The sequence below is a fragment of the Pseudorca crassidens genome, chromosome 1 (genome assembly GCF_039906515.1).
Source record: "Pseudorca crassidens isolate mPseCra1 chromosome 1, mPseCra1.hap1, whole genome shotgun sequence".
Taxonomy (NCBI): Eukaryota; Metazoa; Chordata; class Mammalia; order Artiodactyla; family Delphinidae; genus Pseudorca; species Pseudorca crassidens.
This window is the reverse complement of record NC_090296.1, coordinates 188,644,346-188,659,302: the sequence shown is the minus strand read 5'-3', so window position 1 is coordinate 188,659,302 and position 14,957 is coordinate 188,644,346. Positions and strand designations below refer to the sequence as shown.

Here is a 14,957-nt window from a genome sequence, read left to right as displayed (position 1 = left end):
CGGAGAGGCTAGGCCTGTGAGCCATGGCTGCTGAGCCTGCGCGTCCAGAGCCTGTGCTCCGCAACGGGAGAGGCCACAACAGTGAGAGGCCCGCGTACCGCAAAAAAAAAAAAATCTACAAACAATAAATGCTGCAGAGGGTGTGGAGACAAGGGAACCCTCTTGCACTGTTGGTGGGAATGTAAATTGATACAGCCACTATGGAGAACAGTATGGAAGTTCCTTAAAAAACTACAAATAGAACTACCATATGACCCAGCAATCCCACTACTGGGCATATACCCTGAGAAAACCATAATTCAAAAAGAGTAAAAGAAGAGAACATACCACAATGTTCATTGCAGCACTATTTACTAGCCAGGACATGAAAGCAACCTAAGCGTCTATCGACAGATGAATGGATAAAGAAGATGTGGCACATATATACAATGGAATATTACTCAGCCATAAAAAGAAACGAAATTGAGTTATGTGTAGTGAGGTGGACAGACCTAGAGTCTGTCATACAGAGTGAAGTAAGTCGAATGAGAAAAACAAATACTGTATGCTAACACATACAGTTACATGTTACTATTAGTTACATCCTAACAGTTCGTTAGGATGGCTATTGTCAAAAAGACAAGAAAAAACAAATGTTGGTAAGTTTGTAGAGAAAAGGAAACCTTTGTACACTCTTGGGGGGAGTGTAAATTAATACAGCCACAACGGAAACAGTATGGTTGGAGGTTCCTCGAAAATTAAAAGTAGAAATACAATGTGATCTATGAATCCCACTCCTTGTTAATTATCCAAAGGAAATGAAATCAATATTTCAAAGGGATATCTGTACTCCCATGTGAATTCCAGCGTTATTCACAGTGGACAAGATTAGGAAACAACCTAAAGTGTCCTTCAACAGAGGAATCAGCCATAAGAAAGAAGGAAATTCTGACATTTGCTACAACACGATGAACCTTGAGGCATTCATTGTGCTGAGTGAAACAAGTTAATCACAAAAAGACAAAAAGGAGTGAGGTGCTGAAAGCAGTCAAATTCATAGACACAGAAAGTAGAATGGCGGTTGCCAGGGGCCGGGGGGAAGGAGAGCGGAAAGTTTTTAATGGGTATAGACTTTCAGTTTGGCAAGGTGCAAAGAGTTTCGGAGACAGAAAGCGGTGATGGTAGCACAACAATGTGAACGTAGTTCACATCGCTGACCTGTACCCTTAAAAACGGTTAAGAGGGTAAATTTTATGTGTATTTTACCACAACTTGAAAAAAATGGAAAACACAAAAAGAGAAGGGACCATGCTTAATTGTTGAACACTTGGAGTTCTCTTCTGAGTCCAACCTCTGATTCTTCACTTCCCAGCTATGTGACCTTGGAGCTGTCACACCCTGCCAAGACCATGAGTCAAATGGAGAAAGGAGACCACGTCATACTGTTTAAGACTACTGTGTACATAGAAACTCTTCACAGGCTATGTCAGCACCAGGGAAATGTGAGGGAACATACTTCTGTGTCTCTAATAAACGAATTAATTAGAGCCACTGTGTAAAGTGCTTAGGACTGTGCCTGGCGTATGATAAACACCCCATATGTGTCAGCTATTATTATTTTAGAATCCTTCCTGATATAGGACGTAATGAAGCACAGACACTGCTAGCATCTCTGAATTCTCTGCATCCAAACCCATAGGAGATATGACACTCAGGGGGCTCCCCACAGCCCTGAGCGATAATAATTGATTCAGGGTGATGTCTATCTTATTACAGTGCTCTCAGTAGCTCCCTGAGGACCAGAAAGTTAATTAGCTTCCCTACTGCCTCCAGGCACTGGCCACAACTCAGCTAATTTAATAAAAGACTATAATGACCCCAGATTATTTATACTTTCAATTGTTTACATCAATTGTGTGGCAAAGTGTGGTACTTCAGGAGAGCAGGGAAATGTAACTGTAATTGACAAAGCTAAGTGATAAGTTGAAAGAACTAAAAATGTATACAAAAGCATAAGTAGTTAATTTTTGTGGTATAAAAGTGTTAATCAAAATAGCTAACAGAACTCTTGTGTTACAAGGGAGCTAGGAAGGCTGGTGACTCTTCTAGCCGTGTGCCAACCAGGCATCACATATCTTGGTCAGACTTATTTTCTGTAAGGTTTAACAGCAATTTACTAGTAACTTAGGTAAGTGAAAGGGAACCCTAAAGGAGCAAGCGATGGAGAAATCAAAGAGAATGGAAGAGAATGCTAGAGAGAATTACTTTCTTAAAGTACCTGTAAGTCCATACTGATAATAAATAACAGAGACATACAGATAGATTGACAGACAGACAGAGACAGAGAAAGAGAGATGGAGAGAGAGAGAGAAAAAGGGAAAGGAAAGTTCTTCCTTACAGTAGAATGAAAGGACCTAGTAAACTTAGAAGGAATGATGGAGTTAGAAAATCACTGTTTTGCAACCATCATAATAATAATTCAGGCAAGAATCATCAATGGATGCTAAACTACTAAACGAATGTTTTAGGAGGAACACAATATTTATATAGTCTTAAAGCATCCCCTACAGATATTTATTAACTGCAAAGTAGAGAATAGTCATTTTACAGTGGAGAGACCTGGCAGGCACCACCTTAACCAATAGGCGAGCGGACATTACTCCTGATCGGATATACTTGAGAAAGACAGGCATCGCCTCCCCGGAATTCCTGCCCAAAATGCATCGCCTGAATCTAACCATGAGGAAACGTCAGACAAAGCCAAATTAAGAAATATTCTGCAAAATAAATGGTTTACACTCTTCAAAATATCAATGTCATGAAAAACAAAGGAAGGCTGAGGACATGTTCCAGATTAAAGGGGAATAAACAGTCATGACAACTAAGTGTAATCTGCGATCCTGGACAGGGAAAAAAAATAGCTCCAAAGGATAGTATTGGGACAATTGATGACATTTGAATAGGGTGTATAGGTTAAATAATAGTCTTGTGTCAATGTCAAATTTCCTGATTTTGATAACTGGACTGCGATTATGTAAGTGAATATCCTTGTTATCAAAAAATACGCATTGAAGTATTAAGGGGTAAAAAGGGCATGTCTGCAAGGAATTCTCAAATGGTTCTGAAAAAATTATATCTGTAATATACAAATAATGTATGCATGTAATATTCATTACATTCAACATGTAATATTGAATTGCATACATGGAGAGACAGTGATCAAGCAACTATGTCAGAATGTTAACAATTGGTGAATTTGGGTGAGGGTGTATGAGAGTTCCTGTTACTATCCTTGTAATTTTTCTTTGTTTGAAATTATTCACAAAAATACAAAGTTAAAAAAAAAAGGCTGGATGAATAAATGTCCAAGAACCCTTCCAACTCTGAGGGTTTCCCGACTGAAATCCATTAGCAGGTGGTCAGCGCAGCAATAGCCCGGAGCCCTGCCCCCTCCGCTCCCCGCCAGCCCTCCCTAAACCTCGCCCCTGCCCTTCCATCACCACTCCTGCTTCCCCCTCTGTCTCCTTCCCATTTTATAATGTAAGATGATTTCAGACGTCTTGTGAGCTCTTGAGAGGAAGATCCTACATAATTTTAGCCAGAAGAATAAGGAACTCACAAAGGAAATGAAAGCTTGGCTACTTTATCCCTTTTTTTTCATATAATTCACATTTCATCTCTAGCAGACCCTTCATTGCACAGTTAGATACACCTTGAGTTCCCTTCCTTAAAACAACCAAACCAAAACCATCCTGGACTCGACATCTTCTCCGTCCAGCTTCTGCCCTACCACCTTCCCTTCGCGGCTCCACCTCTAGAAACGTCTGCCTTCCGTCTCCGTTTCCTCTCCCCTCACCCTTCCACCCCCTGCAAACTGCCTGCCACGCTCACGCCTCTACTGAAGCTGCTCCTGCCAGACTCGCCAGCCCCCTTCTCATCAGGAAAGCTGAGGGGCAGTTGTCGACCCTCGTTTCATCTACTGGTGGCGTTTGCTGCTGTTAACCACTCCTTCTAGAAACACACCCGTGGCCCTCATGGCCCCGGGTCCTGATTCTTCTCCAACAACTGTGGCTGTTGCTTCCCAGTCTCCACTGCGGGCCCCTCTGACTCTGCCTGTCCCCGAAATGGGGATGCTCCCGAGCTCCTTCCCAGGCCACTCTGCGTGGCTCCCACTGTACACCTTCTGACATCCAGGCTGCTATTCCCAGGTGCCTACCTGACACCCTCACTTGGACGTCTCATCTCATAAGCTCTTCACACTCGGCAGCTCCACATCTAAACTTTTCACTTCGGCGGGGCTCTCTGCCTCGGAGAATAGCACCGCGAGGGCTTAGCTGGTGAGCCCGAAGCCTGGCGTTCCCCCTCGACTCACCTCTCAACCTGCACACTCACCGGCCAGTCAGTAATTCCTGTCAGTTCCAGCACTTCACCTCCCCTGCTCCACCTCAGGTGAGCCTGCCATCCTTCTGACGTTACTACATCTCCCCACTTAGGCCATACATGGTCAGGGAACTGGGATTACACCTTATGCTATTCTAGAGCCTAGTGCCATGGTGAGCAGTCATAAATGTCTGTCTAATAAATATGTATGAATAAATAAATGGTGAAATGGGTGGCATCCTTTTAATTTAGTGGAATTTCTTACTCCATTCTTTAAAGACTAAGTGTATTTTCTTATATTAATATATTAACCTCCCCTCCACCTTTTTCCAGAGTACCTACAACGTTTGGGTGCCAATTAAGACGGCTGTTTCCTAAGAGAGCTCTTTGGTTCAGGCACTGAGCTGATGAGTTGCTGGGGGCAGTATTTACCTCTTGCTCCCTAAACTGTCCCCCCTCCTGTAATCACTTCATCAAGTTCACACGATCTATGGTGCCTGGGATGATGACACCTCCATAAATCAGTTCTCAACCTGCTGGTTGTTGCTTAAGTGCCCAGGTGATGAATGTCCTTCTGCGCCTCTTGGTGCAGAATTTTTTTTTTTTTTTTTCTTGTGGTACGCGGGCCTCTCACTGTTGTGGCCTCTCCCATGGCGGAGCACAGGCTCCGGACGCGCAGGCTCAGCGGCCATGGCTCACGAGCCCAGCCGCTCCGCGACATGTGGGATCTTCCCAGACCGGGGCACGAACCCATGTCCCCTGCATCGGCAGGCGGACTCTCAACCACTGCGCTACCAGGGAAGCCCCAGAATATTTTGATTGATTTAACAAAGGTTCTGATTCAGTCAAAGGCTGTGAATGCGTTAGCGGCATGGAGGAACAATGTCCCAGGACTCCAAGCAAGAGTGAAAAAGAAACAGCAAAGGCCAGCAGCTGGGATGGATGCAGGTTTGCTGTTCTACAGTCATTGCCTGTTTTCGGACTTTAGTCCTTTTGAGATGCATGTGTAGAATTTGCAAACTGCTAACCGACAAGGGTTGCAGGTTCATGCTCACCTTTCATCACATTTAATCAGAATCACACTGTCTGTTCCAATGCCCAAGGCTGCAGCTCCCTTCTTGAGAGAAAAATGGCTCTGAAAAAGAAAGTACATTTGTATCACTACCATCTATCTGCTTAAGTCTTGATCATCTTGCAAAACTGAAACTCTGTATCCATTAAACAACAACGCCCCATTCCTCCCTCCCCAGCCCCTGGTGACTACCATTCTACTTTCTATCTCTATGAATCTGACTACTTTAGTGCCTCATGTAAGTGGAACCACACAATAATTGTTTTTCTGTGACTGCCTTATTTCACGAGCATAATGTCCTCAAGGTTCATCCATGTTGTAGCATGTCTCGGAATTTCCTTCCTTCTTAATGCTCTATCACATTCATTTTATGTATACACAGCAATCTGTTTTTTCATTCATGCATCAACGGACCCCTGGGTGGCTTCTACCTTTTGGCCATTGTGAATAATGCTGCTATGAACATGGATGTACAAATATCTCCTTGAGCCTTTGCTTTTATTTTATTTTATTTATTTTTTATTATTATTTTTTTTTTTGCGATACGCGGGCCTCTCACTGTTGTGGCCTCTCCCATTGCGGAGCACAGGCTCCGGACGCACAGGCTCAGCCCGCTCCGCGGCATGTGGGATCTTCCCGGACCGGGACACGAACCCGTGTCCCCTGCATCAGCAGGCGGACTCCCAAACACTGCACCACCGGGGAAGCCCTGAGCCTCGCTTTCAATTCTTTTGGGTATATATACCCAGAAGTGGAATTGCTGGATCATATGGTAATTCTGTTTTTGAGGAACTGCTCTATTTTCTTCCATAAGGCTGCACCACTTTACTTTCTCACGCACAGTGCACAACTATTCCAATTTCTCCATACCCTTGTCAATGGTGTTGTTTTCTGTTTTTCGATAATAGTCATTCAAATGGGTGTGGGGTGCTACTTCATTATGATCTTGCTTTGTATTTCTCTAATCATTAGTGATGTTGTGCATCTTTTCATGTGCTTATTGGCCATTTGTACATCTTCTTTGGAGAAATGTCTATACAAGTTCTTTGCCCTTTTCTGAAGGGGGTTGGTTAGTTTTTTGTTGTTGTTGAATTCGCTTGGGCTTTTGCATGAAGATAACAAGACCCTGGAAATTATTCAAGAACCTGTTACCCCAACACATAGTAACCTACGCCAATCTCACGTACAAGGCATAAGAACACAGCGACAGCAGCTGTGTACTGTATGGCTCCCAGACTGACATTTCCCTACCCAGAGATTACATTCAGTTTCTCTCGAGTTCAGTGAAATTGTGCGCACTCAAGTAAGAGAAGCTGGCCTGAAATCCAGCACTCTTCATCCCAGACTCATTGGAGGGGCTGTCTGTTGTGGAGATGACTGTCCAGCCCAGGGTGTGATCAGGAAGGAGGCATCAGTCACTGGCTTGGCAAACAGCGCCCGCGGAAAGGCCACCCTGACGGGCCACCACTGAATCTTTGTTTGTGATTTTGGTTATTGATTCCGGGGAAGAATCCGAATCTCGATGTCTGTAATCACTGTGCAATCTGGAGAGTGGAGAGGGGCTAACCTCGCCCAGCTGTACTGCATCTGTGAGCAGCCTCTTACTATTAACTACAGATCATTAAGCTTTCCAAAAGGGGAGCTGCTTCCTCAATTTACATCACCAAAGGGCTGCTGACTGGAATTTTAAATGATGGCTCCAGAGTGTACTCTCCTCGAATGCCTGCTTTTGACTCTGAATTCTTTTTCTTTTTTTAAATTATTTTTTATTGCAGTATAGTTGCTTTACAATGTTGTGTGAGTTTCTGCTGTACAGCAAAGTGAATCAGCTACATGTATACATATATCCCCTCTTTTTTGGATTTCCTTCCCATTTAGGTCACCACAGAGCACTGAGTAGCGGTCCCTGTGCTCTACAGTAGGTTCTCATTAGTTCTCTATTTTATACATAGTATCAATAGTGTACATATGTCAATGGCTCCTCGGAATTCTTAAATATGCAGCCTAGGAACTGTTAACATGCATATTTCTAGGGGGTGTGGCTAGTAAGCAAGAAGAAATCACATTTATAACAGCAGCCAATACTATAAACCAATAAATGAGGCACTGAATAGAGGAGCTCTAAAAGCCCCGTGTAGCTAAGAGTAGAGATGGAAAAGGATTAGTCTCATTTTACAACCTTAGGAAGACAACATGCAGAATCCTTAGGAAGATACCTGGGAACTAAGAAAGCTTCATTGGAAAGATACATGACTCCTCCACCAAAAAAAAAAAAAAAGTGTTCTCTCTTACATAGTTACTGGATCCCTGGACCACCCCTGAAAGAAGATGCTCAGGGGGAAAACAGCACTAAGTCTGTTTCTGCCAGGAGGGCACAGAGTCGAGGTGCCAGCTGCCCCACTGAGCAAGCATTCACTACCCAGATTAGGCCCCTCAGTGGATGAGCTTGTAAGCGCTGTTAAATCAAACACAAACGGAGACTCGAATATTCCCTGAGCAGACAAAACCAGTTTAGTCAGAGAAGCAAAGCTTAATTTAGCTGATTTTGCAAGACAAGTGAGGCTCACTTGACCTGGGTCACTTCTCACTTAACGCCTCTGAAAATCGTGAGACTTAAATTGTTCTCCCCGATTCATATGAGGGAACCACTAACCAATTCCCTTTCATTTAAGAAAATTCTATTGCAACCAATCACTGGGAAGAATCAACAGTCACTGCCTCCACGTTATATAAGCTGCTTTGTAAAATCCACCTCTGAGTCTCCTTCCACGTTTTGGTTGGAGCGCTCATGGTTTGCAAACTGTCTTTTTGGTATGTGTGTAACAGGGAAGAGCAAAATCTGACTCCATGTTGGATCTGTTTCTTTTGCTTCAACCTTTGCTTTTCGTTGCTTTTGCTACTGTAATCAATAAAAGGATGCTATCTATAACTGTAAGCATACATAATGGCCTGCCTCAGGGACCCTGCCCCTCTGTCTGAATGTTAAACTAAAGCGCCTTTGTTCAGCTCACAGGGAGACATTCTGACCCTGCCCACCTGTGAAAGGCTACAGAAAAGAAGAAATTAACACATTCCCTCCCCAATGCTGGCCAAGCCAGGAGATGTTTTGCAAGACCTACGGCCTTTTTACTTTACTTCCTCACCCCCTCCCCCTCTTTGTTCTATAAAAGAAACTGGCATCCAGACCCCAGTAAGTTGGTGTTCTGGGCTGCTAATCCACCGTCTTCTCAGACACCTGGCTTTCTGAACGAAGTCACCACTCCTTGCCTCAACACCCCGTCTCCCAATTATTGGCCTGCCCTGCAGCAAGCAGACTGAGCTTGGGTTTGGTAACATGTGTACCATAAACTTTTACTAATTATGACTTCGGTGATTCGCTGGTTTTGTTTCTGTTTTTTTCCTTCCTGAACTTTTGACAGCACTAAACAGCTAAATGGCCCCCGGGGGGTAAGTAAGAGATCTGGTGCACCCGGTCGATGCGAGGAAGTAGTCTTGTCTGGCCTTTAATGAGGAAGAATGGGGATTCTCAAATGAGGTGCAATTACCTAGGATAATGGATCACCATACCAAATGCTGCACATCTAAAGGAAAAACACTTGATGGAACAGGAAGCTTCGAGATGGGGAACAAAGGAGTGAAAAAGAAAATTAGGTATCAAACAGTGAGTTTGTTTACGTTTTCAGGAGAGGGAGCAGGGAAATAGCTAAATGTTATCCATAAATAGCCAGGGACCAAGAAAGAAGGCACTTGAGTGGGAAAAAAAAAGACACTTCCGAGTGACGAAGAAACGTGAAGACAGCTTAAGTGGCAGGACTCCCTGTGCTGGTGAGAACATGTGAGGAGAATCATTCTTACTCCTTGGCACCATGTTTAATGGAACCACGTGTTGATAAATCAGAGCAAGGGCAGCGTCCTGGAGGCTGAGGACCCTGGGAACCAGGTATCTAGAGAGAGCTCAGAGGATGCTTGGTCACAAGCAGAGGGCGTTAGGGACACGTGGCATGGCGGGTTCACATCTGAAGGGCTGTGCCAGGATGGGGGTAGACGCGCCGGGTGACTTCAGAAGGTAAAACCATGAACACAAATTGGAAGCTACAAGGATTCTGTCGCATCCCCAAATCATCAGGGGTCTTGTAATGATCAGTTGTTCATCAATGGAATGGCTGGGGGATGAGTTAACGAAGAGCCCCCTCCCCCCACCCTGATTCTGGAAAAAAAACCATAGACCCCTGATAGAATCTAGTGGTTACTTAGGACTAAATCATGTTTCTATTCAAGGGTAACAGATATTAAAACCCATATGATTTTTATTTTACACTAAATGAAAAACTCAAGGGTGAAGATTAATTTCTCCATCTTTTAAAAAATATAAGTAATGTTGATATGGGCTACATAATTCAGCTGATAATTTAACTGGGTGCAATTAAACATGGGATTTTACAGTTATAGAATAATTGTCATTTTAAAAGAAGCAAGTTTTGGGGCTTGAGTGGGATGAGATGATCCAGAGTAAGAAGGTGTGAGAACGAGAGCCCATCCCACCCATCCCCATGACTGGAGAATACGCCTAGGGATCTTTCTTCTTTAATGGGGACAGTAAATGTCTCCCGTCTTTAGGCATGGTGGGAGAGTAAGGGGAATGGTAGAAAGCTCTGAGACAAAGCATTTCGGTCTCTTGCCATGCGGTTTCTCCTCCTCCATTACAATTGAGATAAGCACTTTATACAGCCGCCTTCATTCTTTCAAGCCATTGTTGGTCACATCCAGATATTTAACGGAGGCTCAGCTTCGGCTGCCTTGTGGGCCGCAGGGTTTCAGGGAAAGCGTCCGAGGCTCCGGGGACACAAAGATGATCAAGACAGCCCTCCGCAGCCAGCTGTCGCCCCTACCTCCTCTCCCTCGTCCCCTCCCCTCTTGCTCTCTACCTGGTGGTAGTGGCCTTCCTGGTCTTTTGTGAGCTTTGCTAAATTTGTTCTTGCCTCTGGACCTTTTTACTTGCTGTTGCATTTCTTAGAAAACCCTTCCCTCATCTATGCATGTGGCTCCCTGCCTCACTTGATGCAGGTCTCTGCTATACATCACCTCCACAGACACCTTTCACGACCATGTTGCAAAGTAGGCCATGACCATGCCACTCTCTTGTCACCACCTGACATGAGAGTCGATATTTATTAGCCTACTGTCTTTCCCCTACTAGGATAGGCTGCACGAGGGCGAAGACTTTGTTGAAATAGGTAACAAGCATCTGTTGAATTTGACCATGTGCGCAGAGAACAAGTTCAGGGAAATATCCACTATTTGCTGCCGTAAATCTCTGGCCGCAGTGTTGACGTGTGGCTTTGGTGATTGGGGCCAGATGATGGTGGGCTAAATGGACCCCAGTGCCTCTTATCTATGGCCTATTCTAAAAGCACATCCAAGTGGCTGTATGTATATGTATAGCGGATTCACTTTGCTGTACACCTGAGACTAACACAAGACTGTAAATCAACTATACTCCAATAAAAATTTTTTAAAAAGAAATTGTTCTATGGATATTTGCATAGTCACTTATGATAGTAATAATTATAATAAAGGGTAATAGTTGAAACAAAAATAAAATAAAATAAAAGCATGTCCAGAGGTCTTCTTGGCACCCACCCCAGACAGCCTCCCATGGGGTCCTTCCCAAGCCGGAAGCAGTTGTAGGCCCTTCTAACCAGACGAGCTGCTTGGGGGAAAGAAAAAGAAGCAACCCAAAGACTTCAAACAAAGAAAAAGGACACACTAGGCTGGAATACTCAGCTCCTAACTCTCTGACAGTCCATCAAACCTTTACCTCTTAGCTCTAAGGTCTATCGATCATCCTTGGATCTGATCCTTTCGTACCAACAGCCTTTCCCTTTGTGGATGGAGTGAATGGCACGTGTGTGTAGGAACACAGAACACAGGCGGATGGATTACGCATCATTACACATCATGGATGCCCAGCAAGGAAAGCTTGAAGTCCAATCTATGAAAGAGCTGGAATCTGCTCCTTTGACCTCTCCCCATACCCTGGAGCCCCCTCCCCCATCATCGATGACGGGACCAATAGTCTTTCCCTGTCCTCCTATTTCTCCACACCCCTTCCCGGCACCCCCTAGTTTGCCTCCTATACTGTCTCAGAGAAGCTGGTAGCTCTTGTTCTTGCTTCTGCTCTTCAAATGGTCTAAAAGGGCACCCTGCTTTGGAAAGCATCTGACGTACAGAGAAGCTTGTACTCTGGGAGACCGCCTCATTCATTTCTAATGATCATGACTTGGAGGGCAGGGGATTGCCCGCCACGTTCTTAGAGACTCCATGTGAGTCAGAGGTGATGTGGATCTGCACACAAGGCATTTCTGTGAAGCTGCTACCTTATTACTTTCCCTCAAAGCTATAGTTTAAAGTTACCCCGGTGTGAGTTTGTGCCCTAAGTATATTTTAAAAGAAAGGAATGGTGTGCACCAGGATTAAGCAGACCCAACGGGCATGTGTGGTGACAAGCATGAACACCAGCACTAAGCATGTATGCAGTCACATGAAAGCAATTATTTCTATGATTTTAGGATCCTGAGAAGAGTGAAATGAACATGTGTTGTGGAAAGAGGTCACTTGGCATGGAAACAACCTAAATGTCCATCAACAGATGAATGAGTAAAGAAGATGTGGTACATAAAAACAATGGAACATTAGCCATTAAAAAAAAATGAAACAATGCCACCTGCAGCAACATGGATGGACCTAGAGATTATCACACTAAGTGAAGCAAGTCAGACGGAGAAAGACAGATACCGTATGGTATCACCTATATGTGGAATCTAAAATATGACACAAATGAACTTATCTATGACACAGAAACAGACTCACAGACAGAGAACAGATTTGTGGTTACCAAGGAGGGGAAGGTGGGGAGGGATGGATTGGGACTTAGGAATTAGCAGATGCAAACTATTACATAGAGAATGGATAAACAACAAGGTCCTACTGTATAGCACAGGGAACTATATTCAATATCCTGTGATAAACCATAATGGAAAAGAATATGAAGAAGATTATATATATAATGGAATCGCTTTGCTGTAGAGCAGAAATTAACACAACATTGTAAATCAACTATACTTCAATTTAAAAATTTTTTTAAAAAAAGCAAGAGGTCATTTGAGATAAAATGACCTGGCTCTAGTTAGTCAAGTTATTCTCTCATTCTGAACCACTGTTTGCTCAGCTGCAAGGATGAATCCCTCTCCTGTTGGTGTGAGAAGTGTAGCTACTGCATGGGAAGGACCTACAGGTCACCCAGCATCAACAGATGCTCACAAAGTTGTGGCCCTTCCAATCCTCCAGCCTCACGCCTAATGTGATGCCATCCTCAGGTCTCTCTGGGTACCTTGAGCAGAATTTTGTTAATGAATTAACCAAAATTAAATTTAAATTACATGTTAATTCACTTTATGTCTTAAAATAAACATACGCCATATTGGAGCATGTAAAAAAAAATCTCAAAATCATACAAGTAACAATAGAGAATCCAAACCCTCCCACAGCTGTGACTCCTTGGGCATTGCTTCGTATTTTGGGAGAGGGGCCATTATCCATCTTAAGAAAATAACTGGCCCCAAATACGCCTTCATCCTGCCTCCTGGAGACGTTCAGCTCTCTACCCATCGGGACACCAGTGGGTGGCTGGTTACAAGGGCAGTGTTAGCTGCCATTTGCGGAATGTTTACTAAAGGCCAGGTACTGTATTATCTCACTTCATCCTCCCAACAGCTGCGTGAGCTGGCTATTATAATCCCTGTTGGACACATGAGGAAGAAATGAAGTAGGTAATCCAAAGTCACGTCCTGGGAAGTGGCAGAGCAGGGCCTATCATCATTTCTAGTCCATTCCAAAGCTTATGGGCTCCGTCCACTAACCTGAAGAAAAATAGGTCTAGCCAGTGACTCCCAACCTGGCACTTGGAGCAAGGGAGAGTCACCCACCCGATGAGGAATGTGACCTCAGGGGCACTTGGAGGGGTGACCGTCCTCTTCTTATTTGTCTCTTCTCTGACAGTACAATGCCTGCTCTTTGAGAATGTCTCCTCATTCCTTTGTCTCCTATTGCAGTGAAAATACCCCCAGGAGAGGCAACACTTAGCTTTTACAATCATATACATGGCTCTCAGGTTCTTTCCTAAGAGTAGGTTTTGATGGGATTGGGTAGAAGAGAAGATGACACAGGGGTGATGAGGACCCTACAAGGAAAAGGAGGGGGGAACGCAGAGGTGGAGGACGGGGTGCCAGGGGTGAAGTGGACCCGGTTCACTAGTTCACTTACTGAAAGTTCGGTCAGTGTTTCTGTCTAATGAGAAGCATGACACGGGAGCTTTTTCCAAGCTGCCTGGGTCACCATTTGCTTTTTGCTTTTGTTTTTAACAGAAAGGACGTCTATTTTTTGGAAATTGAAACCCTCTCAAAAAGTGTGGTTATATGAAAACATCTTTCTAAGGCAAATGATGAGAATCACCTCCCCACGGAAGTGGGCTGAGGTCACGAGGGGCCTCAGCAGAACACTGGTGACGGGTTCCAGGAGCTGTGGACCCGAGCTGAGCCTGGCGTGTTAAGAGTGGAATGAGTTAGTTATGGTGATTTGCCTGAAAGATCCCAGTGTCTGCTGTGATTATAAGGAACAGTTTTCCTAGATGCGATTATGCTGTTTCACTGAAGTTATTTCTGGAAGAGCTTGTGTCACATGAGGAAATAAGAGGAATTTGGAATTAAGCTCACGGTTGGGGCTTTCAGAAGATTTAGAGAGAGAGAGAGATGTGAATTACTGAGCTGGGATCTTAGCTTTCCTCTAAACCTCCTTTCAAGACAGGACCTAAAAGTCATCAGATTAATTTTTGCCAAGCTCTTCTATCGCTGAGTTTGATGAGATTCCAGCACAGGATGAGTACTGAACCATATAATCTTTAAGATCCCTTCCAATTTTGTCATTCTACATTTTGGAGGAAAATCATCTTGGAGCTCCTAACTCATAAACGCTATCTCTTGTTTCAACTCAGTGATTTATGTTCTTCTGTTCTTCATCGCAATACTATCTGTTTGATTTAGTCCTATGCAAATTTCAAGAAAACTGTTCGATTCAAAAAAACAAACCCAGCTTGCCCTGCTTATCAGCTAGGGAAAGTTCTAGTGTGTTTTGGTGGCCAGAAAAGTGATGGGTAGCTTTGTGCGATGTGGCAGAGACAGAGTGAAGTGTCAGCTAGAAAACATAAGATGACCCTTTGCTTTCTGAACATGTGAAGTTTCTGGCTGGGTGCTGGAGGATGACAGTTTCTCAACCCCATTTTCATCTCTATGGCGCTAACCACATCCAGTTATAAACTCTGTGCTCAGAATAGGAGAAAGGACAGTAACTGGACCTGGTTCAATAGATCAGGAAACTGTATTAGCATTAGAATAACCAACATGAAGAAAACAGGATTTGAGAAAAGATGCTTCAAGTGAATGGAGAACAGCCAGCTAGAGTGGCGATCAGG

The 14,957-nt window shown here is 43.9% G+C and overlaps 1 protein-coding gene across 1 annotated transcript in view; it reads right to left on the bottom strand.

The window, feature by feature from the left end:
• The window catches only part of GAD2 (glutamate decarboxylase 2), a 69,722-nt gene that overhangs the window by 39,064 nt on the left and 15,701 nt on the right, over positions 1-14,957 (bottom strand). The window contains exon 8 of the mRNA XM_067703500.1: positions 5,415-5,494. Coding sequence (XP_067559601.1) covers positions 5,415-5,494 — 80 coding nt within the window. The remainder of the gene's footprint in view (positions 1-5,414; positions 5,495-14,957) is intronic.